We start from the raw sequence: 27,848 nt of genomic DNA on the forward strand, positions 1-27,848 counted from the left end.
GAATACAAAAATTAGCTGGGCTTGATGGCAGGTGCCTGAAATCCCAGCTATTAGGGAGGCTGAGGCAGGGAGAATTGCTTGAACCCGGTTGGTGGAGGTTGCAGTGAGCTGAGATTGTGCACTCCAGCCTGGATGACAGAGTGAGACTCTGTCTAAAAAACAAAACAAAACAAAAAACAAAATCAGTAACACTGCTATCCGCCAACAATGACCAAATTGAGAATCAAATCCATACTCAATTCCTTTCACAATAGCTCCAAAACTAATAAAATACCTAGGAATATATTTAACTAAGGAAGTTAAGATCTCTATAAAAACAACTACAGAACACTGCTAAAAGAAATCATAGATGACACAAGCAAATGGCAATACATCCCATGCTCATGGATTGGAAGAATCAATATGAAAATGACCATACTGCCTAAAGCAATCCACAGATTCAGTCCAATTCCTATCAAAATACCAACAATATTTTTCCACAGAATTAGAAAAAAACAATTCATATGGAACCAAAAGCCCAAATAGCCAAAGCAATTATAAGCAAAAAGAATAAATCTGAAGGGTTTACATTACCCAACTTCAAATTATACTACAAGGCTATAGTAACCAAAACAGCATGGTACTGGTATAAAAGTAGATACATAGATCAATGGAACAGAATACGTAACCCGGAAATAAAGCCAAATACTTACAACAAACTGATATTTGACAAAGCATACAAAAACATAAATTGGGGAAAAGACAACATATTCAATAAGTGGAGCTGGGAAAACTGGATAATCCTATGTAGAAGAATGAAACTGGATTCCTATCACTAACCATATACAAAACTTAAGGTGGATTAAAGACCTAAATCTAAGATGTGAGAAACTGTAAAAATTCTTTGAGAAAATCTAGGAAAAACTCTTCTGGGTATTGGCCTACAGAAAGAATTTATGACTAAGACCTCAAAAGCAAATGCAACAAAAAATAAAAATAATGTGATACCACCTTCCCCTTACAAGAATGGCCATAATTTAAAAAATCAAAAAAATAATAAATATTGGCATACATGTGTGAAAAGGGAACATTGTTATACTGCTTATTGGAATGTAAAGTAGTACAATCACTATGGAAAGCAGTATGGAGATTCCTTGAAGAGCTAAAAGTAGATCCACCATTTGATCCAGCAGTCCCACTACTGTGCATCTACCTAGAGGAAAATAAGTCATTATATGAAAAAAGACACTTGCATATGCATGTTTACAGCAGAACAATTTGCAATTGCAAAAATATGGAAACAGCCCAAATGCCCATCAATCAACAAATGGATAAAGACAATGTGATACATATATACCGTGGAATACTACTCAGTCATAAAACAGAACAAAATAATGGCATTTGCAGCAGCTTGGATGGAATTGGAGTCCATTATTCTAAGTGAAGTAACTCAGAAATGGAAAACCAAACATCATATGTTCTCACTTGTAAGTGGGAGTTAAGCTATGAGGATGCAAAGGCATAAGAATGGACTTGGGGGACTCTGGCGGAAGAGTGGGAGGAGGTGAGGCATAAGAGACTACACATTTAGTACAGTGTACACTGCAATGTACACTGTTCAGGTGATGGGGGCACCAACATCTCAGAAATCACTACTAAATAATTCATCCATGTAACCAAACACCAGCTGTTCCCCAAAAACTATTGAAATAATAATAATTTTTAAAAATGGTCAAAACCAGTCCAGAGAACTTCACTTTCATTTTTGATATAAAATAAAATAAATAAAACAAAACAAATAAATGGGATATAATTAAACTAAAACGCTTATGCTGCTCTCTCCTCCCGCCGCCCAAGATGCCGAAAGGAAAGAAGGCCAAGGGAAAGAAGGTGGCTCCGGCCCCTGCTGTCGTGAAAAAGCAGGAGGCCAAGAAAGTGGTGAATCCCCTGTTTGAGAAAAGACCTAAGAATTGTGGCATTGGACAGGACATCCAGCCCAAAAGAGACCTCACCCGCTTTGTGAAATGGCCTCGCTATATCAGGTTGCAGCGGCAGAGAGCCATCCTCTATAAGCGGCTGAAAGTGCCTCCTGCTATTAACCAGTTCACCCAGGCCCTGAACCGCCAAACAGCTACTCAGCTGCTTAAGCTGGCCCACAAGTACAGACCAGAGACAAAACAAGAGAAGAAGCAGAGGCTGTTGGCCCGGGCCGAGAAGAAAGCTGCTGGCAAAGGGGATGTCCCCACTAAAAGACCACCTGTCCTTCGAGCAGGAGTTAACACCATCACCACCTTGGTGGAGAACAAGAAGGCTCAGCTGGTGGTGACTGCACGTGACGTAGATCCCATCGAGCTGGTTGTCTTCTTGCCTGCCCTGTGTCGTAAAATGGGGGTCCCTTACTGCATTATCAAGGGGAAGGCCAGACTGGGCCGTCTAGTCCACAGGAAGACCTGCACCACTGTCGCCTTCACACAGGTGAACTCGGAAGACAAAGGCGCTTTGGCTAAGCTGGTGGAAGCTATCAGGACCAATTACAACGACAGATACGATGAGATCCGCCGTCACTGGGGCGGCAATGTCCTGGGTCCCAAGTCTGTGGCTCGTATCGCCAAGCTCTAAAAGGCAAAGGCTAAAGAACTTGCCACTAAGCTGGGTTAAATGTACACTGTTGAGTTTTCTGTACATAAAAATAATTAAAATTCAAATTTTCCTTCAAAAAAAAATAAAAAAATAAAACGCTTATGTTTAGCAAAAGAAATAACCATCAGAGTAAACAGACAACCTGCAGAATATTTGCATACTATGCAACTGACAAGGGACTAATATCCAGAATCTACAAGGAACTCAAACAAATCAAATCAGTAAGAAAAAACAAATAATTCCGTTAAAAAGTGGGCAAAGGACATGAATAGACCTTTCTCCAAAGAAGATATACAAATGGCCAACAAATATATGAAAAAAGAATGTCTGTTACTGTATTAGTCCATTCTCACACTGCTATAACGAACTACCTAAGACTAGGTAACTTATAATGAAAAGAGGTTTAATCAACTCACAGTTTTGCAGGCTGTACAGGAGGCATGGCTGGGAGGTCTCAGGAAACTTACAGTCACGGCAAAAGGCGAAGGGGAAGCAAGCACATGTTCATATCGTGGAGCAGGAGACAGAGAGAGCAAAGGGGAAGTGCTTCCCACTTCCAAACAACCAGATCCGCTGAGAACTCACTATCATGAGAACAGCAAGGAGGAACTGTAAAATTTCTGAGAAACTGTAAAAATTCCTATCAAAATGCCAGCAATATTTTTCCACAGAATTAGAAAAAAACAATTCATGTGCAATGATAAATGAATTCAGTAATGCCTCAGGTTACAAAATCGATATACACAAATCAGGGCCAGGCACGGTGGCTCACGCCTATAATCCCAGCACTTTCAGAGGCTGAGGTGAGCGGATCACCTGATCCTGTTTTCCCGTGATCCAATCCCCGTGATCCAATCATCTCCCACCAGGGCCCTCCTCCAACACTGGGAATTAAAATTCGACACAAGATTTGAGTGAGGGCACAAAGCCAAGCCATATCAGTCACTAATCATCAGGGAAATGCAAATTAAAACCGCAATAAGATACCACCTTACCTCAGCCAGAACAACCATTATTAAAAAGTCAAAGAACAATCGATATTGACATGGATGTTGTGAAAAGGAAACAATTATACACAGCTGGTAGCAATGTAAATTAGTACAACCTCTGTGGAAAACAGTATGGAAATTTCCCAAAGAACTAAAAGTAGATTTACCATTTGATCCAGCAATCCCACCACTGGGTATCCCACCACTGGGTATCCCCCCAAAAAGAAGTCACTATTTAAAAAACACCTGGACTCATACATTTACTGCAGTGCAATCCACAGTTGCAAAGATTTGGAATCAACCTAACTGCCTATTAACCAATTAGTGGATAAAGAAAATGTTAGATATATGTAGTGGAATACTACTCAGCCATTAAAATAAAGAACAAGATAATGTCTTTTGCAGCAACTTGGATGGAACAGAAAGCCATTATTTTAAGTGAAGTAACTCAGGAATGAAAAACCAGATACTGCATGTTCTCACATAAACAGTCGCTAAGCTATGGGTACCCAAAGGCACACAGAGTGGTATAATGGACACTGGGGACTCAGAAGGGGGAATGGGGGAAGGGGGTGAGGGATGAAAATGTACCTATTTGGTACGATGTACATGACTTGGGTGACAGGTGCAATGAAATCTTAGACTTCACCACCGTACAATTCATTTACGTAAACAAAACCACTTGTATCCCTAAAGCTATGGAAACTAAAAATATTTTTTGAAAAAGAGTAAAAAAATTAAAAATAAATTGGCTAAGTGAAGCCAAGTTGTATTTGAGAACCAGACCCTGTTTGATCCCAACATGATTTTATTTTCTCCAAAAACTTGATCTGTAATGTCAACATCTATTCCTAGCTTCTGCCTTCTCTAGACTTGCTCTTTGTGGAACTGAGAGCTTACATTTCCATAACTTATGAATCCTAGTTATTTTTATGTCTTTAATCTCTGGCATAGCAAGTGGAATTGCTGAGCCAGCCATGGTTTCTGGTCTCCCCTGTATGAGGCCACAGAGGAAAGAGAAGGACCCATACGCAGCTCAGAACCATCTGGAATAAAGGAAGGAGCTCTGTGCCACAAAGTTGCCCGTGATTAGAAACCCCTCTTTTATAAAAGTTTTTGACTTTGGCTTTTGAAGGTTTCTCCGTCTCCGTTTTGGAATTTCTCTTCAATTTCTTAGTGGAAGTTGATGAGACAATGGATTTACCCAAAGATAAATTTCTGGGAACACAACAATTCTGAAAAGCAAGATAAAAAAAATTCTACAGTTGGATGTTTTTAGTCGGTAAAAATACTTAAAATTGTACACTAGTTATACAATTGTATACTAGTATACTAGTTATACTAGTTTATTGAAAGGTAAGCATAAAACTGAACTGCCCAATATAGTGGTATGTTTCTTTGTGGATAACATGGCTAAATAGGGTACATGGAGTTAAATAGGGTTAACTATTTAATTGTTAATAAACCATATACCTATTTAACTTAACCCTTAATAGGGTTAAGTTAACTTAAGGGTTAACTTAAGGGTTAAGTTAAATAGGGTTCATGAAGAAGGAACAAAAAATGCAGGTGAGAAGCTGCGTTTTATTTTATTTTAATTTTTAAAAATTAAGTTATTTTTATGGATTTAGGGGTACAGTTCAGTTGCGTTACATGGATATACTGCACAGTGGTGAAGTCTCGCTTTTAGTGTATCCATGATCTGAATAGTGTACATTGTACCCAATAGGTAGCAGATACATTTTAAAATTATTTTGCTAACCCCACAGTTTCTCACCTCTCCTCCTCTCCTCTGCTCTTCCCTCCCCTCCACTCCCCTCCCCTCCCCTCCCACTTCTTCTTCTCTTCTCTCAGTTTATTCTGACTCCATGATGAGGAACTAATTGGAGGGGCAAGCAGGGAGACCAATGAAGAGCCTATGAAAGACATTCAGGTGAAAAATGGTGGCAGCTTGGACGGAGGAGGTAGCTGTGGAGTTGAAGAGAAGTGGATGGATTTGAGCCATTTTAAGATTATATCGGGAGCACTTGGTGATGGTTTAGATATGGAAAGAGGGAAGTAAGAGAGAGAAAGGTGTGCCAAAGTCAAACTGCTGTTACCCCTCCCAGAGGCCAAGCTGAGCTTTCACTGCTGGGGACCCAGGACCTTTGAGGAGTCTCAGGAGCCCCCTGCACTTCCACCTCTATGCTGGCAACTCTGTGGAATCCAGTCCCTGCTGAGGGATCCTCTGTAGCATGGGGCTACCTTGGGAACTACCTTCCGTTTCTCCCCTATTTTGAGAATGGTTACCTCATTTCAAGAGGTCAGACAACTAGTTCTGAAAGGCAGAGGGGGAGAAAATTAAGGGAAAGGCAGAAAAGAAAGGAAAAGAGGAAATAATTCAATCAATTATGAAACATACATACACACACATAAGAATTACTTCAGAGAACAACCTGCTTAAAACCTTTTAGTGGCTTCTCATAGGGTGCTTTTCTATCGCCTACAAGACTGTGCATTGGAAACTTAGAATTTGGTAGCTCTTCCAATAATTCCCCAACAGTATTTTGATTGCATATGACACCTATTATGTATCAGACATTTGGATTACATACATAAACATGGTACGACACATCTTCCCTGTAGGAGTTCATAGCCCAATAGTGTGGAGAGATGTGTAAGTGATTAATTTATTCTGGAGAACAAGGCTTGTACATAAAGACTTATAAGATATTAAGATAGCTAAACAGTAGTAGTAGTTAATTCTGCCAATGGCATAGCAGTGGAGAAATCAAGGGGGGTTGTGTAGAGGAGGTGACATCTGAGTGGGTGTCAGAATTTAATAGAAATTTTTGTGTCAACCAATACTGAGGCATAGTATGCCCTTTAAAAAAAAGTGTTCTTTTTATTTATTTGTTTATTTTTGAGACAGAGTCTCGCTCTGTTGCCCAGGCTGGAGTGCAGTGTCACAATCTCGGCTCACTGCAGGCTTCGCCCCCCGGGTTCACACGCCATTCTCCTGCCTCAGCCTCCCGAGTAGCTGAGACTACAGTTGCCTTGCCACCTCACCTGGCTAATTTTTTGTATTTTTTTTTTTTTTTTTTTTTATTAGAGACGGGGTTTCACTGTGTTAGCCAGGATGGTCTCGATCTCCTGACCTCATGATCTGCCTGCCTCGGCCTCCCAAAGTGCTGGGATTACAGGCGTGAGCCACCACGCCCAGCCAAAAAAGTGTTATTTTTTAAAAAAGTTTCACCTCTTGACTCTGAAAAGTATTTAGGGGTTTTCCTGAATGAAATAAAAATGCACAAGTGTGCAAACAGTTGTCCAAAGACGTTCTTTGTGATGTTGTTTATAATGAGAAATTAGAAAAAAAAGTAAAGTGTCCATAATAAGGGACAGGAATATGTATACATTACAGTGTGCACATAAATCAAATACCTACATTAAAATAAATATATCTCTATTGTGATGAAAAGGTATACCTGATAAATTTTTGTCTGAAAAATAAGCAAATCAACAACAACAACAACAACAGCAACAAAGCCCAACTAATAGAAGAGCATGAGTGATATGAATGAAGCCTTTATATAATGTTTTGGGCATTGCTTTAATGTTTTATAGTAGTAAGGGTGATGTCTGAGGAGACGATGGCTTTCTCTGAAGTACTGCTGGCTTTCCAAGGGCTCCTGCATTCCTAAAGGTAGAGGATTAATGCCCCTTGCACATTGGGGAAATTTAAGATAAAAGGATAGCAAATAGATTACAAAAGTGTATGCAATAGAAAACAATTAACTGATTCTGGTCGATTTTCAAGCCTGGAGCGGCCCCAGAAAATACAACCTGGATTGTCTCAGCACTTAATCCCAGATGAAGTCCTTCAAAGTGGAAAATTTCACTGTGATTTATTCATTTTTTCCAAATGTAAATATATAGCAATAATGCAGTTATAAAACTGGCATTGTATTAAACCATAAATTATATTTGACACATAATAATGTTGAATTACTATGGAAGTCCATCAATGTGCAGTGGCATTACCAACAGGTCACTGCTGCTTGCACCAGCCCTGTGACTTGAACTGCAATGAATAAACTTGTGGGGATCTTTGCTGTGAGGGTCAAAATGGAATAAGCTCTATCTGAGAAGAGATACATCAGAGTCAAGCTAAGATGGCGAGGGCCCCAGAACACACTGATTCATTCCTTTGCTTAGTCATTCAATAAATATTTACTGAAGACTTACTTTGCGCAGTGCTAGGCTATGATGGTGGATAAGAGAGACCTGGTGTCTGCCTTCAAGCAGATAACACAAGGATTTAAGAATTTCATGTACAAATTGCTATTTAATTACAGTGAATTCATACCCTGATTTCTTGAAGATTTGGTCTCTTCTCACTGTTTATCAAGGTCAATGGTAAAGTCAAATTTCAAAGGCTAGCCTATATGAAGTGGGGAAATTAATTCCCCAGAGTGGATTGACCTAGGATTCAAGCACTGGAAACTTGTCTACAGAGCCTCACATAGGGTCAGGTTAAAGAATCTGAATTGGTCAATAGGTTTAAGGAGTCAAGATGAGAGTAGTTAAGAGATGCCTCTAGACCAAGGACTTTAAACCAGCTCATAACAGCAGGGAAGTCCATGTGTCAACACTTTTGCTTTTTGTAAAGTTGCTGATTCCCTATCGTCAATGTCAACGCCTTGCTTGGCATAAGCACTCCATAAGTAATAAATAGCTATTGAAAGGATGAATGAACTAAAAGTGCAATAACTTGGAAGTGTGGAGTATTACTATCATGAGAATCACGGTGGGGGCTTAATCTGCATGGTGAGATTACCTGGACGAGTCATTCAGAGCCCTGTTTATGTAAGACTCTCACAGGGCCTCTTGGAGGAAGGGGTACAGAAATTTTGGAGCCAACATCTAGATTTCCTAAATGGCTAATTAACACCGGTCTGGAAAAGAGAAGCAAAGGCCCCCAAACTCCTGGGGATGAGTTCAGTGAAGGGATGAACATTCATCCTGGGGTTGAAGAAGAGTGGAAGAAGTCTGACACGTTTTGTGGTCAGTGAAGAGGCAGAGGGTGCATTTATTGTATTTTATTTTATTTTGAGATGGAGTCTTGCTCTGTCACCCAGGCTGGAGAGCAATGGCGCGATCTCAGCTCACTGCAATCTCTGGCTCCCAGGTTCCAGCTATTCTCCTGCCTCAGCCTCCTAAGTAGCTAGGATTACAGGTGCGTGCCATCACACCTGGCTAATTTTTGTATTTTTAGGAGATGGCGTTTCACCATGTTGGTCAGGCTGGTCTTGAACTTGACCTCGTGATCCACCTGCCTCAGCCTCCCAAAGTGTTGGGATTATAGGCATGAGCCACTGTGCCTGACTGAGGGTGCATTTTTAAGAGTTTTTCCTTCCTAGGGAACACAGTCTATGTTTCTTCTGAGAAAGAAAACTGTGACATAGTAGGACCTAGGCTGCCTTTTGGAGGAGAAAATGCATAGAAGTAATTTGAGACGAGACTTTCTTCCTCTTGGCCATCTCTTTCAAAGTGGAGGATGTTTCCTGCATTAGCTTGCTAAGGATAGTGTGCTCACTTTTAAGTGGGAGCTAAATGATGAGAACACATGGACACGTTGAGGGGAACAACACATATTGGGGCCTATTGGAGAGTGGAGGATGGGAAGAAGGAGAGGATCAGAAAAAATAACTAATGGGTACTAGGCTTAGTACCTGGGTGATAAAATAATCTGTTCAACACAGCACCATGACACAAGTTTACCTATATAACAAACCTGCACATGCACCTCTGAACTTAAAAGTTAAATAAATAAATAAATAAATAAATAAATAAATAAAAACACGTAGTCAGCTAGAGCACACTACAGAGCCATTTCACCATCCTGTGCACCGTGTTTTCACAATCTCCCATCTCATTTCATTCCATGAGTTTGGAAATCTTGTCTCCTTCCCTACATTTCAAACAGCTCCTTGTCATGCCAGCTTATTTTACAAAGAAGAAAATTAAAGCACACCATCTGTAAGAACACAGTTCCACGAAACAAAGAAAATGGTGTTGTTTGTGTTTGAAAAGAAAGTGGAAAACTGAAGTAGCAACTAAGGAACATTAGCCCCAAAGTCCTTGAGAGAAGTACTGCAGAGGCACGGGTGGACTTGAAGGCTTGGGTGGAAACTCTGCACATCAACACTGTACAAAGTGCTGGGGAAACAGAACTGGATGAGGCACAGTGGTCCTTGCTCTCTGCTGTGGCTCTGTTATTGAGAGAGGACAGTTCCTTTGACCCCTTTATGGCACTTGTGACAGGGATGTGGCTCACTGACTCAGCTGCTGCCACTGCCATGCTCAAACTTCTTGCAGAAATGGAAGCATGCAGGTGAGCAGGTGCCAGGGCCAGGGTGAGTGCTTTTGGGCTCCAGCCCCATGGCAGCATCTAGGGGTGTGTTACAATTAATGCTCTTTTAGCAGTTTCTGTCCCCGCACAGCTAAGTGTTAACCAGCTCAGTGGAAAGTCAGGGTGACAACATTTTACACCCTGCCTTCTTGTTTGGTGTCCAGGAAGAATCAGGTCACACAAATATTTGAAAGGTGACGAATGCAAAGGATTTTATTAAGCAGTAGAAGTGGCTCTCAGCAGAAGGGGAGCTGGAAGGGGGATGGTATGGGAAGAAGGTGATTTCAGGGAAGAAGATCTTTCCCTGAAGCCCAGCCTTCTGATCTCTGAAGCCACGCTGTCTGAAGTTAAGCCGTGTATCTGTAGTCTCCAATGCTCAGTTGCTCCTTCTTCTGTTGACGTTTGGTCACTTGCTAGTTGAGGTCTGGGGTTTGTAAGGGCACAGGATAGGTGGGTGGGGTGGGCCATAAAAGGCAACATTTGGGAAGGAAAACAAGGGTAACTGTTCAACAGGGATAACTGTTCTCATTCAGGGCTGTGGTTTCCAGGCTTGAGAGTGGCACTTTTGCCAGGGAACCACCGTTTTCTATCCAGTATTTCCCTGCCTCCTGTCCGCGTTGGTATCATCGGGCTGTGCTCAGAGTGTTGTGGAATGAGAGGTCCCTAGTTCGATATGGTGGGTGGGCTGCAGGAGGAACCTTCCGAAAGAGGTGATGGCCAGGAATGAAGTAATAAGCAGGTGCTCTCTGAAAAGGAGACACTTCAAGCAGGAAGTTCTGATGTTTTTTTCAAAAGAGTTCTCACAGCAGCATCATTCATGATAGCTAAAATGTGGAATCAATCTAAGTGTCCACTGAAAGATGAATGGATTAGCAATATGTTGTTTATCCCTACGATGGAATGTAATTCAGCTTTTAAAAGGAAGGAAATTCTGACACGCTACAACATGGATGAACCTTGAGGTCATTATGCTAAGGTAAATAAGTGACACGTACTGTATGATTCCACTTACACAGGGATACTTAGAATAGTCAAATTCATAGAGGCAGATAGTAGAATGAAGGTTGCCGGGAGCTGGGGGGACTGGGGAAAGGGAAGTTACTGCTTAGTAGATATAGAGTTTCAGTGTTACAAGATGAAAAGAGTTCAGAGTTCTGGAGATCGGCTGCCCAACAATGTGAATGTATTTAATACCACTGAACTGCATCCTTACAAAAGGCTAGGATGGTGCATTTTGTATTATGTGTATTTTAACACAATAAAAATTTGGGAAAAAACATGAAAAAGAAGGAGTAGGTGAGAATCAGTATGGTTTGCGGGAGGAATGGTAAGCAGGTGGTGTTGCTAAGAATAAACTGAGAAGTAGAAAGAGAGAGGTAAGACTGAGGAGAGAACAGAGACCAGGTTTATTCAGTCTGGAGATATTCATTTGGGCCATGCGCTGTTCTGAAAAATGGAGATATTGTGGAGCTTAGAATCCAAAGAGACTTGACCCCGGTGTTTAGGTATTTGGGTCTTCTCATTGAGGCAAGAAGGAGCCATTGATGGTTTAAGCAGGAAAGCAGCAAGATCCGATTTGCATTTAAAATTATTCCTCAGGCTGTTGAATGCAAATGAGTTTGGAGGGGGTGGTGTGGAAGAGGGAGGCAGAGTCACCAGTAACGAAAAAAGAGATGAGGGCTTGAACCGGGAGGAAGGTCTCCGCATACCCCTGATTTCCCAAGGTGAGCTGGATCTGGGATGCAGAGCGGTTGAGGGCACTGTGGGTGGAGGGCTGAAGTCCCATCCTTTGGTTCTGCAGGAGCAATAATCAGGTGTGCTGTGGAAAAGGGAAAACATTTATCTGCCCCATCTCCTCGGTGGTGCTTTCTTGCAGCGAAAATTGTGAAGTCGATAAGTGGGAGGTGTGATTGATTTCATCTGGTACTCCCCAAACCGAGGGTGGTCAAGGTAGCTCTGCAGACCACAAGCTGGCTACGGGAGATGAGAACACCAACCCCAATTTGGGAGGCAGGCCATTCCTAATTGAACTGTTGAGGGAATTTTGATAAATGACCTCGCCAAAGCAGTGAAATTAATAAATCATGCTTGAGGCTGAAAGACTGTTTCCTGAGGGACAGCAGCAGTACGCAAATCCTGGTGGTTTGGAAGGGGCTGGAGCAGGAGGCAGAAAATTCACGGTATTTCTGGACTTTGTGGGAGGGCTGGAGGAGCCATAACCCCAGTTAGTGTGGCCACCATTCCGTTCTTTTCAAAAACAGAGTAACGTTGTATTCCGTGCGGAAGGACAGAGCACCAAGCTACTTCCTAAAACTGAAGGTTAAAGACATCTTTTTCAGACTTAGCAATGGGTGAATGGGTTCTGATAGAGAAGATGGCAGTCTGCATCATTGCTCAAATCATAAGCTGGAGGGGAAATGAGGAGCAGGGCACTTTGCTGTCTGCAATGGTTTCTTTTTCTTTTAAGGGTTAGCACCATGAAGATCGTTGTCTTTTCAAATATCCTCCCCCCAGATTCCTGGGCTCTGAGTTGGTGCACCCTGTCCCATTGAGTCAAAGCCATTTGCAAAGAAAAATTCAGGTTCATCTTGCCATATGGCCTTTCATAGCACTCAGGGACCATTTCCAGCCTCACACGCTTACCATCTGTCTTTGTGTAGAGAATCAAATGAAGTCTCTGGGAAAAGGAAGTGGAATGTAATCCTCATAAGGCTGGCATCATCACCCCGTTTTGACAAATGAGGAAACTGAGGCCAAGAGAGGTTAGTTAACTTGCCCCATGTGGATTTGAAATGTTGAGTAGGATAGGGGACAGTAGCTTCCGGTACTTTCGAATGGATGTAGGACTTGGAAGGCCAAGAGTCTTCCACAGACCTCTTGCCAATCACTCTGGAGAGAAAACTGTCTCTTTCACAAACAAGTAGGAACATCCTTGCCCATCACTTTTTGGCAAAACCGTCAAAACCAGAGCAGGCCAAGCGTGGTGACTCATGCCTATAATCCTAGCGCTTTAGGAGGCTGAGGCAGGCCAATTACTTAAGGTCAGGAGTTTGAGACCAGCCTGGCCAACATGTCTCCACAAAAAAGACAAAAATTAGCTGGGTGTGGTGACGGACACCTGTAATCCCAGCTACTTGGGAGGCTGAGGCATGAGAATTGCTTGAACCTGGGTGGCAGAGGCTTCAGTGAGCCAAGATCGGGCCACTGCACCCCAGCCAGGGACAGAGTGAGAGCAAGACTCTGTCTTGAGAAAAAAAAAATCCCAGAGCAAAGCAAACTCTGAAAGCAGTTTTGGGCTTCAAAAAATAATGAGCATTATATTTACTTTAAAAAACTTGATGATTCCAGTTTGAGAACAGAAATCACCTAGGAGTTGGATTAACTGCCCTTCCCATAAGAAAAGAATTTCTGTTTATGCCAAGATGAGAGGGGGGTGGATAGGGGAAGTTGGTGGGGGATACAATGAGGTGATGGAGGGTCTGTTTATTATCACAAATAGAAATGGTGTTAACAGACCTTCCTTGTGTATCTCCCAAGCTTTCCATAAGTTATACCAGTAACTAACACGGGCTGCTGGTAGTGTGTTGACTTCTTGTGTTAGCCACAACATTTGTGCAGGATGAGTGCAGAGTACATTAGTCTGCTGTTCTTCAAGTTTATGCATGAGAGAAACAGAGAAAAGCACCAAGAAATGAGCTCTGGGACTCTCAGAAATCCGGGGGAGAGAACTTTGGGCCATCATAGGTTATGATGTTGGAAATCCATTCAAATTTCTTCCTTTCCTGAGGGGTTGCTGAAGAGAGACTCTGACAGAGGCTGGAATGTTGAAGTTACAGAAATTACTAAGTTCATTATTATTTTAAAGCATGGCAGGCAGGTGTCATGGTTAATTTTTTGTATCAACTTGACTTGGCTAAGGGATACCCAGATATCTGGTAAAATATTATTTCTGGGCATGGCCAGGAGGTATTTCCAGAAGAGATTAGCATTGGAAGCAGTAGACTGAGTAAAGAAGCTCGTCTTCACCAATGTGATTGGGCTTCATTCAATCTTTTGAGGGTCCGAATAGATCAAAAAGGTGGAGGAAGGGTGAATTTGCTCTTTCTGTAAGCCGGGACATCCCTCTTCTCCTGCCCTTGGATACTGGACCTCTGGATTCAGATTGAATTATACCGTCAGCTTTCCTGGTTCTCCAGCTGGCAGACAGCATATTCTTGGACTTCTCAACCTCCATAATTGCGTGAGCCAATTCCTGTAATCAATCTCCTCTTCCATATATCCTACTGGTTGTGTTTTTCCTGGAGAACTGTGATTAAAACAAGTGACAAATTATGTATAATGAAGGTTCTAATAGTTAGAAAGAATGAATAAGACTTACTACTTGATAGCAGAACAGGATGACTATAGTCAATAATAACTGTAATGACTTTAAAAGTGTAATCGGATTATTTGTCATACAAAGGATCAATATTTGAGGGGGTGGATGTGGATACCCCATTCTCCACAATGTGCTTATTTCACATTGCGTGTCTGTACCAAAACATCTCATGTATCCCATAAATATAGACACCTACTATGTACAAAAATTAAAATTTAAAAATCAGTGAAGAGTCTTACCCCTTCTGGAAGTAAAGGTCAGAAGAGGCTTTCTGATGACTGGACTGTTAGCCAAAATGAAGTGAATGAGTAAGAATTAGGTGAGGGGAAACAGGGCTAGGGAGAGGTGATACATGCAAAAGAAGCCCAGATGTAGTGTGCAGAGGAGAAATGGTCATTCTAGGAACTTTGAACACAAACACAGAAACATATAGCTTGCCTTTCAGCCCACATTCAACTCCTTCCATTCTACAAATCAGGTTCCATGTAAGGACAGATACACTGGTGTTCAAGATAGAGGAGGATGTCTTCCATCAATTAGCTCCTCCACACTTAAGGGTAACAAGATGTAAGATAATTTAGTGTAATTGTGAAGGCTAAAGCCAGTGTGTGTGTGTGTGTGTGTGTGTGCGCGCGCGCACGCATGTGTATTAAGCCTATAAGTATATTTTCATGACGTACACTTTCAGAATTATCTATAGCCTTGGAAAGGAATAAATATAGTACATGAACAGTATATTGTCATATTTAAGACCTAGTGAGTATTTTGGTTCCAATTTCTTTTGCTTGGGTAGGAATATTTAATTCTCAAATGGGCACTGGGATGAAACAATAACTTGTTGGTTACATCCATGTAACAGCTCACAAAGCATTCTCTTGTAAGATGTTCCTGACAGTCTAGTGAGGTAAGTAGTTCATTAATGCACACGTTCATTCACTTACTCATTTGACAAGTACTCTTTGAGTGCTTACTACATGCCAGGCATATTTTTAAGTTCTGATATTAGGGTACATATAACACAAAGGTCCTTGTCCTTGTGGAACTAAAATTCTAGGTGGGGCAGACAATGAAAACAAACAAGCAAGTAAATGAGGTAACTCAACAGGTAACAATGTTGATGGTATGAGGTGATTGCTGGCCAGTGGAGAAGTAGACGATTGCAGGGAGGCAGTGAGGGCCTCCCTGAGGAGGTAAAATTTGAGCTTCCTGGGAATACAAAGGAAATAAATCATGAACTATGGTCCTAAGTGAGTAGCAGAGAGGACATGCAGTCTGCCTGTGTGACCTGGATGGGTCTATGTGTGGATATTCTGGGAGAGGACATGGCTTAGAGCAACTCACATGTCGACTAGAAGAGTAGACTCTGGTCTTGGAAAATTCCACTCATTAGGTTCTTTTTTTGGTCTGCATAAAATGAAGGTCATATAATTTTTAAAAAATTGTTTTCTTTTTTCAGCATTTACATTAAGGCATTAAAAGGTCATATGATTTTATTATATGTTTTAAATAAAACATCTGATTGAACAAGGGTTGGAGTGGACAGGTGCTTTAATTTATTAGAATTCTAGAGTGTCTTGTATTTACTGTGTGTCTGTGTGCTAAGCACCTCTTTTTATTCAGTTTTATATAATCTTTCCAACAGTCCTTTGAGCCACATCCATATCCCCACCGTGCAGATAAGGAACTGAGCAGGAGTCATTGAGTTACAGGGATGATGACTATCAGAGTCAAAGTTTGACCAGTCCCCAAGCTCTCAACCTTTCCAGCATTTCTATGTTTATTTTTGTTTAATTTTATTTTACTGTGGTAAGAACAATTAACAGGAGATCTACTCTTTTAGATTTTTAAGTATTCCTTTTAAGTATTAAGGTTTATAGATAGAACGTTGTTCAACAGATTTTTAGAGCTTTTTCCTCTGGCTTGACTGAATCTTTGTGCCTGTTGATTAATAATCCCCCATTTATTCCTCTTTCCAGCCTTTTAACTACCATTTCACTCTTGATTCTATGAATTGTACTATTTTAGATAACTCATATAAGTGAAATCATGAAACCTTTGTCGTTCTGTCACTGGCTACTTCACTCAGTGATAATATCTTCCAGGTTTGTCCATGTTGTCACATATGGCAGGATTTCCTTTTTCAAGGCTGCATAATATTCTGTTATAAGTATACATTACATTTTATCTATCCATTCATCCCTCAATGGGCACTTAGACTGTTTCTTCAACTTAGCTACAGTGAATAGTGCCGCAATGAATACGAGAGGTTTGATTTCACTTCTTTTGGAGAAATACCCAGAAGTGGAATGGCTGGATCCCATGACAGTCCTGCTTTTAATTTTTTAAGGAAGCTTTATGCTGTTTTCCATAGCAGTTGTACCATTTTGAATTCAACCAACAGTGTGCAAGAACTCCAACTTCTCTATATTATCGCCAACACTTAACTTTTTGTTTATAATAGTCATCCTGATAGGTGTGAAGTTTCTCACTGTGGATTTGATGTGCATTTTCCTAACAATTAGTCACATTGAACCTCCGTTTGTATATCTGCTGGCTATTTGTATGTCTGTCTTCTTTGGATAAATGTCTATTCAAGTCCTTAATTCTAAAATCTGATTATTCATTTTTTTTTTTCCTATTGAGTTGTAGGAGGTTCTTTTACATTCTTTAGATTAACCCTTTATGAAACATATAGTTTGCAATTTAAAAAAATTTGTAGGTTGCCTTTTTATTTTGTTTATTTTGTGTTTCTCAACATTTTATTTGGTGACCACTTGTACAAATCCCCTGGATTGCTAGTAAAAATGCAGAATAACACACACTACAGTAGATTTATTCATTAAGGATGTCTAACAGCAAACTACATTTCTAGTAAACTCCTCGGAAGATTCTTGTACACATAAATGTTTAATAATTACTGCACGACACTTTCTTATCTGTTGCGGTATCTTTTACCCAGCATTCCAACTCTGTGCTTATATCTCTAGGAAGTGGAAGAATTCCTTAGGTTTTTCAGTTATTGTTTATCTTCCTCTAACTCTAGAAAATGGAAAACAGGAACATATTTTCTTTTTTTCTACACTGGAGGCTTATTAATAATATAATATTAGTGGCTCTATTACACAATGTCTGAAAAACCTCTAAATATTCATTGTGTGTGGTGCTACAGGAAATCTATAAATCACTGAAAATACTATAACTTGAAGGTAAATTTCAAAAGAATAGAAAGTTCTTTAGGACTGGTTTGAAGCAAAATTGTTTCACACTGTGAACTCTGTTGCTTAAGCAGACAAAAGAGTGGGATCCCAACTAAGAGTGACTTCAAAATTTATTTGAGGATTCTCTTTTCAGTTCTGCCTCTCTTCCTATCTTTCCCTCTTTGAGTAGTCTTATCTCAATCCCTTAGTTTGGTCTATCTTTTCTTCTGTTTCTTGGTATCTGTTATGGAATAAATTTTGTTCTCCAAAATTCATATGCCGAAGTTCTAACCTTCAGTACCCCAGAATGTGACTGTATTTGGAGACAGGGTTTTTAGAGTTAATGAAATTAAAATGAGGTCACTGGGATGGGCTGTAATCGAGTACTGAGGTAGTACTATAGGGTCTGGACACAGAGAACCTAAGGCCAATTGACATTGACTTCCTAGAACTAAATAAAAAAGAAAACCCCAACTTTCCATGCCCAAGTAAGGAAGGGACAGAGGCTACTCCCTTTGCACCACCCACCTCTACCTTCTGCATTGCAGATGAGAAATGGAAAGTACCTCTGATTGGTCCCCTCCTGCAACGAATCACTGGTCACAGGCCTAGTCTTCACTTGCATAGAGGTGTAACTTTGTAACTTCACTTCTGCCTCTGATTGGTTGCCTTTTACTACTTCATTTGTGGGCCACCTCTTCATTTACGTAGGGTATAAAGCAAGTAACCAATGGGAAACCTCTAGCAGGTATTTAAACCCCAGAAAATTCTGTAACCGCTGCTCGCTCAAGCCTGCTCCCATTCTGTAGAGTGTACTTTCGTTTCAAAAAATCTGTCCTTTCATTGCTTTGTTTGTGAGTTTTGTCCAATTCTTTGTTCAAAATGCCAAGAACCTGAATGACTTGAAGTCAAGACCCTCCATGGGTAATATATAACTGATATCCTGATGAGGAGAAAATTTGGACACAGACATATACAAGGGGAAGAACATGTGAGACACAAGGAGAATATGGCTATTTACAAACCAAGGAGACAGGCTTCAGAAGAAACCAACCCTGCCAACACCCTCTAGCTTCCAGAACTATGAGGGAATGAATTTCTGTTGTTTAAGCCACCCAGTCTGTGAATCTTTATTATGGCAGACCTAGAAAATGAATTCAGTGTTTAAGTTTTTCTCTGTGTCTCTGCGGTTCTCAGTTTCTCTCTGTATCCCTCTGGGTATCTCTGTGCATTTTTCTGACTCTGTAACTTTGTTTTTCTCTCTGTGTCTGTCCCTTTCTTTGTCTATATCTGTCATATATTATCTTTCTATCTCCATTTTTCCTCATCTCTGTCTCTCTCTTTATCATTTTAGTCTCTTTTTCTTATCATTCTCTTGCTTCCTTGGATAAAACTTGATAACCTACATAAAATATTTACAACAGTGCCTCTAATTTCTATTATATAAAAATTATTCAAGAAAGCTAATTCCCCTCTTCTTTTTCTCTCCTTTTTTTCTGTACTTCTTCACTGTTTCCCTTCCTTTCTCTTTCACTCACTCCCTAACTGAACATAAAATAAAACTGGAATTTATTTTTCAGGATTTATTTTCTCTACCGAATAAAGTTTTATGGCCCCCAATCCTAATTTTAAAGCAACTCACTTGACTGTTTTACATTCCTTAAAGGGGGAGAGAAAGAGAGACTAAATTGAATTGCCTTTTGTAAGTGACCTCTCTTAGATTTTTGTTTATTTCTTTCTTTTGGGTAAAAATGTTTAGATCAGTTGACCTTCAACTTTACAAGGTCTAGAATCACCCAGGGGGCTGGTTAAAAATGCACATTTTTGCTCTCCCACCCCAAGTTTTGAATCAGTGCATCTATGTCAAGACTGGGAATTATATAATTTTAAAGATTTTCAGGTAATTCTGATGCAGGGAAATCTTCCAACATGCCCTGAGAATCACAGTCTTGTAGGAAATAAAAATGGACTTCTTCTGTGAGCCCTGCCTAACCTTTGTTCATTCTAAAAAAAAAAAAAAAGAATAAAACCAAGCTTCGTTTCCAGAAGAAGTTTTAAAATACTCTCTCTGAGCATCACAGTTGTGGTGGTGGGGGTCCTCCTCCCCCTTTTTTCCTGAAGCCTCTAATAGGCTGAGCAGGGAGCTGACATTCATTTTCAAACAATTTAGGTAGGTGGGAGGGAAGAGCAGGACTTGCAAAATTAACAGTCATAGATTTACTTCGTTGGCACCTGTTTTGATTATTGAATTAAGAAAGTTCTGGCAGCTACAACGGGCTCTGCCAGATGTTGAAGAGCACATTTCAGGGAGAATGTAAAAGGATGTCAGAAGATGTAAGGATCATTCATTTAAAGAATAAACTGTCCGGATCATGTTCTGTTTAGGCTGTCAGAACTGATGGCGAGTGTAATGAAACCTCAAGAACAAAGGGTGAGCAGACATTGATAAAGCTCAAACACATCGTGAAATATAACAATCTGCTGATTTTTAAGTCAACACCCCTGAGTGTCAGCTTATCAGTTTGTGGAAACCACCGCATGCGAAGAGGAGCCCATCTTTCCCGCAGTTTGGTGCAGATTCATCCATTGCTTTCACGGAGGCGGTGAAAAATGTTCTCGGGGGACTTATCTGTCAGCATCAGGACAAAGAGACGGCCACAGCCCCTGAGAGAGTGATGGGAAGAAAGGCAGGCACTGTGTTAGTGATGGAACCACTCAACGTCGATCTGGAATAACTGGACATCTGCTAAGCCTGTGCACCTGTTACAAATACACACGCGTGCGGATACACAAACAGAAACACTACACGCATACACATGAATACACACACGTATAAACCATACTCATACATGCACCAACATACATGCACATGAATATATACCACGTGCCCACACATTCCTCCACTGGACATGGCAAACGAAATCACACATTTGCACACACAGCCACATTCATGAACGATACCAGATACAGCATTGATCAAACACCTTTCCCAGTACTGGCCCAGCCTGCTGATGATATGTGGAAGGCTGGCATTGCCCAATGTGGGTTTCATGCAGGGGAGAGTCCATGGGCACATCTTCCTGCAGAATTCCAGAGAAACAGTCCGTTTTAAAAATTTGCCTTGCTGATATAGAGTGTTGCGTCAACATCCATTTATTGGATTCATCAGGACAAACACGAGCATGACTCCACTCTGTTTGCCATGTCCTGCCAGGTGAATTCTCATGCCTGCCTGGCATGCATATGTTGCGGTGTGAAGACCAGGATGCCTGTCTAGGAAACTTAGTGAGGACTTAGCAAGGCTTGAGGGGCTGAAAGTCCCCAACCTCTTCTATACGTCATGACAATCATGCTGGGTCTTCATGTTCATGGAGGAGAATTGGTGGTTTGCTGAGGCTATGCAGGACTCCAGAATAACTTCAATACATCTTCTGAAAGCATGAGTAATTGTATACAAATTTAATAGTTTAAAAGATCATTTTACATCTAATCGAACTCTTTAACCTGCTGTTTCTAATATGCAGCAGAATGTGAAATGTATGTGCATTTTTGAAGGGAAAAGAATAGTGACCTGAATACTGACAGGGCCTTGTGGTTTCTGTTGTTGTTACTTTGTTTGTTTGTTTTTAAGGAGCAGGTCTTTGACAGCTACTTAACTTTTTTTTTTTTTTTTTTTTTTTTTTTTTTTTTTGAGACAGAGTCTTGCTCTGTCGCCCAGGCTGGGGTGCAGTGGCCGGATCTCAGCTCACTGCAAGCTCCGCCTCCCGGGTTTTAGACCATTCTCCTGCCTCAGCCTCCGGAGTAGCTGGGACTACAGGCGCCCGCCACCTCGCCCGGCTAGTTTTTTGTATTTTTTTTAGTAGAGACGGGGTTTCACCGTGTTAGCCAGGATGGTCTCGATCTCCTGACCTCGTGATCCGCCCGTCTCGGCCTCCCAAAGTGCTGGGATTACAGGCTTGAGCCACCGCGCCCGGCCTAGCTACTTAACTTTTATGCTGTTAATTTTTTTTTCCCTTCTAGGGCAATTTTGGTCATTTATAATTTTAAAGCAAATGCTTTGATATATTTAAAATGTGTTTATGTATAGTTATTCGCAGTATTCTCTTATTATTGTTTCCCTTTTCATGCATGTAGGGTTTCTTTTTTGTTTTTCATGATTACTTTTGTAATCTCTCCCTCTATTCCTGAGTCAGAGTCCAAATACTTGCCTAGCCTGTGGCCTTTCTAGAAAACCAATATTTTTACTTTTTTGATCAAAAAATTTTTGTATTTTCAATTTTATTAATTTTTAATTTAAAACATTTTATGTTTATATTTCCTAAAAGATTTCTTCTTTGCTTCTTTTTCTAGCTTCCTGAATTAGAAATTTTTCCATCTATTTTCAATCTTGTTATAGAAATAAATTCATTTATGTTTATATATTTTCTCTTTAATGATTTGATTCAATTCCATGGATTTTCATGTGCCTTTCTTTAATCCAATCATGATGTTAAAAGTTTTCTTTTTTTCTAAAAAATTAAGTAAATGAGTTTCTTTTGTCTTATTTTGGATTCTTGTTTTTAGTTTTTCATTTAGATTTCCCTTTTAAACTTGTGGTTTCTTTTTATGCTTGATCAGTCTTGCTAGAGCATTATCCATTTTTATTATCTCTTTCCAAAGCTAATTTTGGGTTGTGTTGTTTTCTTTTTTTAATGCTTTCTATTTCATTGATTAATTTTTTTTCTTTTTAAAAAAATTTCTTCTGCTTCTTTTGTATTTAATTTCCTCTCCATTTTCTGGCTTCTTGATGTAGAAGTGTAGGCCATTGATTTTCTGCCTTTCTTCTACTGTGCTGAAAGAAAGCCTGCTATGGTTGACCCAGCACTCCCTCCAGAAGTGATCCTGTATGACTCTTGCCCTCAGCTGATTCTTTGCAGGTGGAGGTGAGAGCCAGTCTCCCGCCTCTGGCCCTGACTTGGCAGCCTTAACCCACTTTGCCTTCTGGGCTAGAAAGATCATCAGAGAGTCTCTGGATGGCCCATTGTAAGCATTTGTTTTGTGTTACCACATTTCGTCTTTACAAATCCACATGAGAGCCTATTATTGTCATTTTCTTTTTTTAGGTTTAGAAAAGGAACAGTGATACTAAGTTATTTGTCTTGGTTCCACAGCATAGCTGAGATTCAGAGTCAGCCCTGCTTGGCTCCAAAGCCCAGTGCAAATTGCTACATGCCTTTGCTTCATCTGTTAATAGTAACCATTCACTGAGACCACCAAGTGCTACACTAGGCTGGGTGAATTATAGCTATTACATCATGTAGTCCACATAGTAGTCTATGAGATACTTACTATTTATAGCCATTTAAACGTAGACAAATGAGCTAAGAAGTTGAGGTGTCTTTGCCATACTGTAATAAACCTAGGATTCAATTCTTTTTAAAACTCCATATCCCATTATCTGGACCACTACTTAAGATTTTCTGCTCTACACACAAAGCAGACGTCTTTGATGTTAAGGCCTTGTGAATTCATTGAGTGACTCGTCTTCTTTAAAGAGCTTCTTTAAAGGCAGAAAGAGATGAAATTCCACATCTCATAGTGTGAAGAGCTTGCACTTTACATAAATGCAAAGAACTTAATTTAAACTTGATGCCCTGGGTCTGGGAGTCTTAAGAAGTCCATCTCTCTCTTATCATAGAACATGTTCAACCTCAGAGGGTTTAAGTGACTTACCCAGTTTCATCAGCTAGTAAGTGGCAGAGCTGGAATTTGAACCCAGGTTCATCTGACTCCCACGCAATAAAGATAGAAAACCTAATAATCAAAGAATACCAAGGAACTCATTTTCCCCTCACACAGGAGACTGCTGGGGCATCTATGAGACACAGCGATTCGTTTCTGATGTTCTAAGAGTACTGACCACACATTCTCGGGAGAGAAAGGAGAGATGACAAGGGTAGTTGACCATCATTATTGTTTCCTAAAGGAATTTATGGCATCATTGCGTCAGAGCAAATCAAATGTGGAGGAAAAGTGAAGTCATCTAGTTTAGCTGCTTCTTTATACATGTAGGTAAAGAAACTGAGGCTTCAGACAGAGACCCTCCTCTCTTGTCTTGGGAGAATCCGATGTGGAGGCTAATAATGTTAAAAATCATGGGCCGGGCACGGTGGCTCACGCCTGTAAACCCAGCACTTTGGGAGGCCGAGGGGACGGATCACGAGGTCAGGAGATCCAGACCATCCTGGCTAACACAGTGAAACCCCTTCTCTACTAAAAATACAAAGAATTAGCCAGGCGTGGTGGTAGGCATGTGTAGTCCCAGCTACTTGGGAGGCTGAGGCAGGAGAATGGCGTGAATACGGGAGGCGGAGCTTGCAGTGAGCCGAGATCACCCCACTGCGCTCCAGCCTGGGGGACAGAGCGAAACTGTGTCTCAAAAAAAAAAAAAAAAAAGAAAGAAAAAAAGACAACATAGTGGTCCCTTCCATTCAAGTGAACGCTCCTGAAACCAGCTTTGCAAAATTATAACTGGGACAGTGAAAGGGATCTAACTTAATCAACTCCATCTTGCGTCTAACCTCTGAGCTGTCTTGTTCTTTCCAGGGCGTAGGCTGAACTAACTTTGGGAGAAACTCAGTTGGTAGTTTAAAACAAAGATGATAACAGCCCTTTCCCAAAGCTGCCCTCCTTCTTGCCTAGGGACTAGATTGCCTCTGTAGGACTAACATTAGCCACTAGATTAGAAATTATGGTTTGGGAGTCAGGCAGCTGGAGGCTGCAAGATTCTGACCCTCCCTAAACTGATCCTAAGATCAGTGCTTGAGATATTTTGCAGAGCCTGCACTTGATGGATCAGCTGGCACCACCCAGATGGATTAACTGGCTCATCTGATCTTGTGGACCCCACCCAGGAACAGAATCAGTGCAAAAAGACAGCTTTGACTTCCTGTGACTTCACCCCTAAACAATCAGCAGTCAGTGGTTCACTGGCTTCCCCTCACCCACCAAGTTGTCCTTAAACACTCTGATCCCTGAATGCTCAGGGAGACAGATTTGAGTAATAATAAAACTCTGGTCTCCCACACAGGCTTTAAAGACATGAAGCTGGAGACTGGATCCCTAACTCTTGTCCAGTGTTCTCTCCAAAGCTGTAATAAAACTCTAGCTAGGAGCTTGAGACCAGCCTGGGCAACATAGTGAGAGACCCCAACCCTACCAAAAACTTTTTTAATTTGCCAGGCGTGGTGGCGGTACGTACCTGTAGTCCCAGCTACTGGGGAGGCTGAGGTGGGAGGATCGCTTGTGCCCAGGGGTTTGAGGCTCTAGTGAGCTATGATCATGCCACTGCACTCTAACCTGGGTGACAGAACCAGACCCCATCTCCATAAAATAAGTAAATAACATTAGAAGGCCCTAGGTTAGTTTTGTATACAATCAAGTTTGGGAAACACTTCTAGCCTTTTTGTTTAGTATTAGAGATATTGGTGTAATTAGACAGTTCAATTTGTTCCCTTAACTACTCATCAAATTTGTATTATTTCATTAAAAATATAATGGGACAAAAAAGAATTACTCTTTCTGTGTTGCAGTTCTCTTGATGAATCAGCTCTGTCTAGGCAGCGGGTAAGGTGAACCCATTAGGAGGTTACACACTTAGATGCATATGTGCGTATTCTGTTTCTCACAAGAACCCTGTGGAGTGAATGTGACTGACATCATTACCTTTAGTTTATGATGCAGGCACTAAGACCCTGAGAAAAGAAATGGCAAGCTCATGTCCTCATAAACAGTGGTGTCTGGGCTCGAACCCAGGACTTCTAAATCCACATTCATGAAGACTTCGGAACAGAGCCCAATTTATTGAATGGAGGCAGGGGAAGGAGAGAGTTTCATTACAAAGATCTCCAAAACCTTGACGAGGAGCAAACTAGACTAGTTCAACCCCAAGCTACCCTGTTCCTGGATTGTTTTCCACTTGAGAAAAAGTAGGCGAGACCATAGAACATCCTCCCAGCTGTTTATGTCTTCCGGTAACTTTTTCTAACCTTTTCCCCATCTGCTTTTGCAGTGGGAAAAATCATTTTCTCCCTGTGATGGGTCCTCAATATCCCCCTTCCCACCTCCTTGATACTGTACTTCAAGATACTATACTAAATTACAGTGATTCATTATTCCTATTAAAACAAACAATATCCTCAAATTACCCGGCACACTAAACAATTGTGAACAGTAAATTCCAACATAAAACACGGGCACATATTGGGTAAATGTTATTTTCCTGAACAAGAAAAGCTTTCGGCAAAGTGCTTAACTTGAATACAACAAAAGGCAATTTAATTTAGTAATACAGCTGGGTGAAAAATGGAGACCTTGGGTTTAATAAGAAGGGGGAAAAGACACACATATATCATCCAAAAGGATAATTATGAGAAACTATTTTGTATGATCCAGTGAAATCAAAGCTTCTAATGCTTTCTTACCCCTGTCAAAATAGGGAGATTTAAGGCCCTAAAAATGGGAATTTTGCAGACTTCACTGCCAAGAAAAAATGATTTGTTTTTTGATAAATTACTATTGGGCTTTATTCTTGGGGAAAAAATACACTTACATTGAAATAAATGCCAAGGAACGGGTAGAGAATTTATATTATTTGTTCACATCCGTCACTGGATTGGTGGAAAGACAGCAGCCCCATTTAAAACATATCCTGACTTGTTGAATGCATGCCACAGAAGCAGAATGAAAATCTGTAGTGAATGGGGGCAGGTGTGGATCCCTGTGAGGCTGCACAAATCTGACAACGTATCGCTCTTATTTTTCTTCCTTGGGACACAAATTTTCTATCCTTTCTGGATCCCACAATTCAAGAAGCATCCTCAAATATGGACACGAGTCTTTTGCCGATTCTTTTATTTCCATGAGGCTTTGTAAATATCCTAGGCAAATTTGCCTTTCAACACAGAAGGGGAGTAGCCACAGGAAAGAAAAACTTTGGCAACCACAAAGCCACCAGTTTGTTTGTTAGCTGTATTGGGCCAGGCAATGACTGTGGAAACATGACTCTTTATCATCGCCATCAAGGGTTTGCAGAGCAGGAAAATGATAACAGCTTTGGAGAGAACACTGGACAAGAGTTAGGGATCCAGTTTCCAGCTTCACGTCTTTAAAGCCTGTGTAATCTTTGGCAAAATGGGTAAGAACCCTGGGCCTCACTTTCCTCATCTGTGAAATGGTTTCTGTGGACCAGCAACATTTTCCTTCCAATTATTTCTGCAAAATACTTCATTTCAGGCAAACTTTTATATACAATTGCGTTATACAGGACAAATCAAAGAGGAGCTTCTCTAGTGAAAACAGAGTGCTGCTTCTAGTTTAGTTTTGGGGGCCCTCAATTCACTCGATAGAACTCTAGGGCCTCAGGGAACATACTTTGGAAATTACTAAACCGAGTTCTTTGTAAGATTCCTTCCAGTTTGAATACCCATGGTGTTGTGGCTCACCTGCTCCTAAAACAATTAACCGAGGCTATGAGAATACTCTGCCAGCCTTGCCTGGTGCCCTTTGCCTCCGTGATAGTGGTGTGTAGCTCCTCCTGATAAATGCCAGGTTGCAAAGGCATAATGGCTGGATCTCAACAGGTACATGCCCCTGCTGGGCTAAGACAGAAAATTGAAAAGGACAATAGAGTGCTGGGAACAGTGTCAAAAGCTCAGATGAGAGTTATCATCCAAATATTTATCTCCAGAAATTTGGAATGAAAAGAAGCATGCAGCACTTGCTAAGGGACTATCGATTAGTGTTTATGAATCCCACATTCCAGAAAGGCCTATAGGGTCGGTCCTTTTCCAAATGAAACAATGCAAAAACATAATATCTGCATCATCCAATACCTGGGTATGACTGATATGACTCATCTGCTACAAAAATAAAAGAACTAAGTAAATTCTTTGCAGAAAGAACTTTCTGGCTAATTAAATTTTGTTTTTTGGTCTTTCTTGGTGCTATAAAAAAGAAGGGTAACTTTATTTCTAAGTTGAAAATCATTCTAAAATGCCTGCATTTATTTTCCATCTGAGTGACACCAACTTGAAGTGCTCCATCTGTTTTTTTTTTTGTAATTTACAAAGTACTTTCCATTTCATAAAGCACTTTATAGTTTATAAGCACAGTTTACAATATACCTTATTATATTAGTTTAAAAGATGCTGTCCTCTTTCCAAAGTACTTAACAGTTTACACAGCCTTTTATGGCTTATCCATTTCTTTGAATAAGCCACTTTATCATCTTAAAA

General features: G+C 40.6%; 1 protein-coding gene and 1 long non-coding RNA gene across 2 annotated transcripts in view; both read left to right on the plus strand.

Annotated features, from left to right (window-relative positions):
• Positions 1–1,804: 1,804 nt before the first annotated feature.
• LOC126944725 (60S ribosomal protein L7a-like) lies at positions 1,805–2,709 on the plus strand. The gene has a single exon (XM_050774514.1). It carries the CDS (start codon positions 1,837–1,839, stop codon positions 2,596–2,598), a length of 762 nt encoding a protein of 253 aa, XP_050630471.1. The 5' UTR covers positions 1,805–1,836; the 3' UTR covers positions 2,599–2,709.
• An 8,911-nt stretch (positions 2,710–11,620) lies between these two features.
• LOC126944801 (uncharacterized) overlaps positions 11,621–27,848 on the plus strand; it is a 79,119-nt gene continuing 62,891 nt past the window's right edge. The window contains exon 1 of the long non-coding RNA XR_007722185.1: positions 11,621–11,723. This is a non-coding gene — a long non-coding RNA (uncharacterized LOC126944801). The remainder of the gene's footprint in view (positions 11,724–27,848) is intronic.

The sequence above is a fragment of the Macaca thibetana genome, chromosome 20 (genome assembly GCF_024542745.1).
Source record: "Macaca thibetana thibetana isolate TM-01 chromosome 20, ASM2454274v1, whole genome shotgun sequence".
Classification (NCBI taxonomy): domain Eukaryota; kingdom Metazoa; phylum Chordata; class Mammalia; order Primates; family Cercopithecidae; genus Macaca; species Macaca thibetana.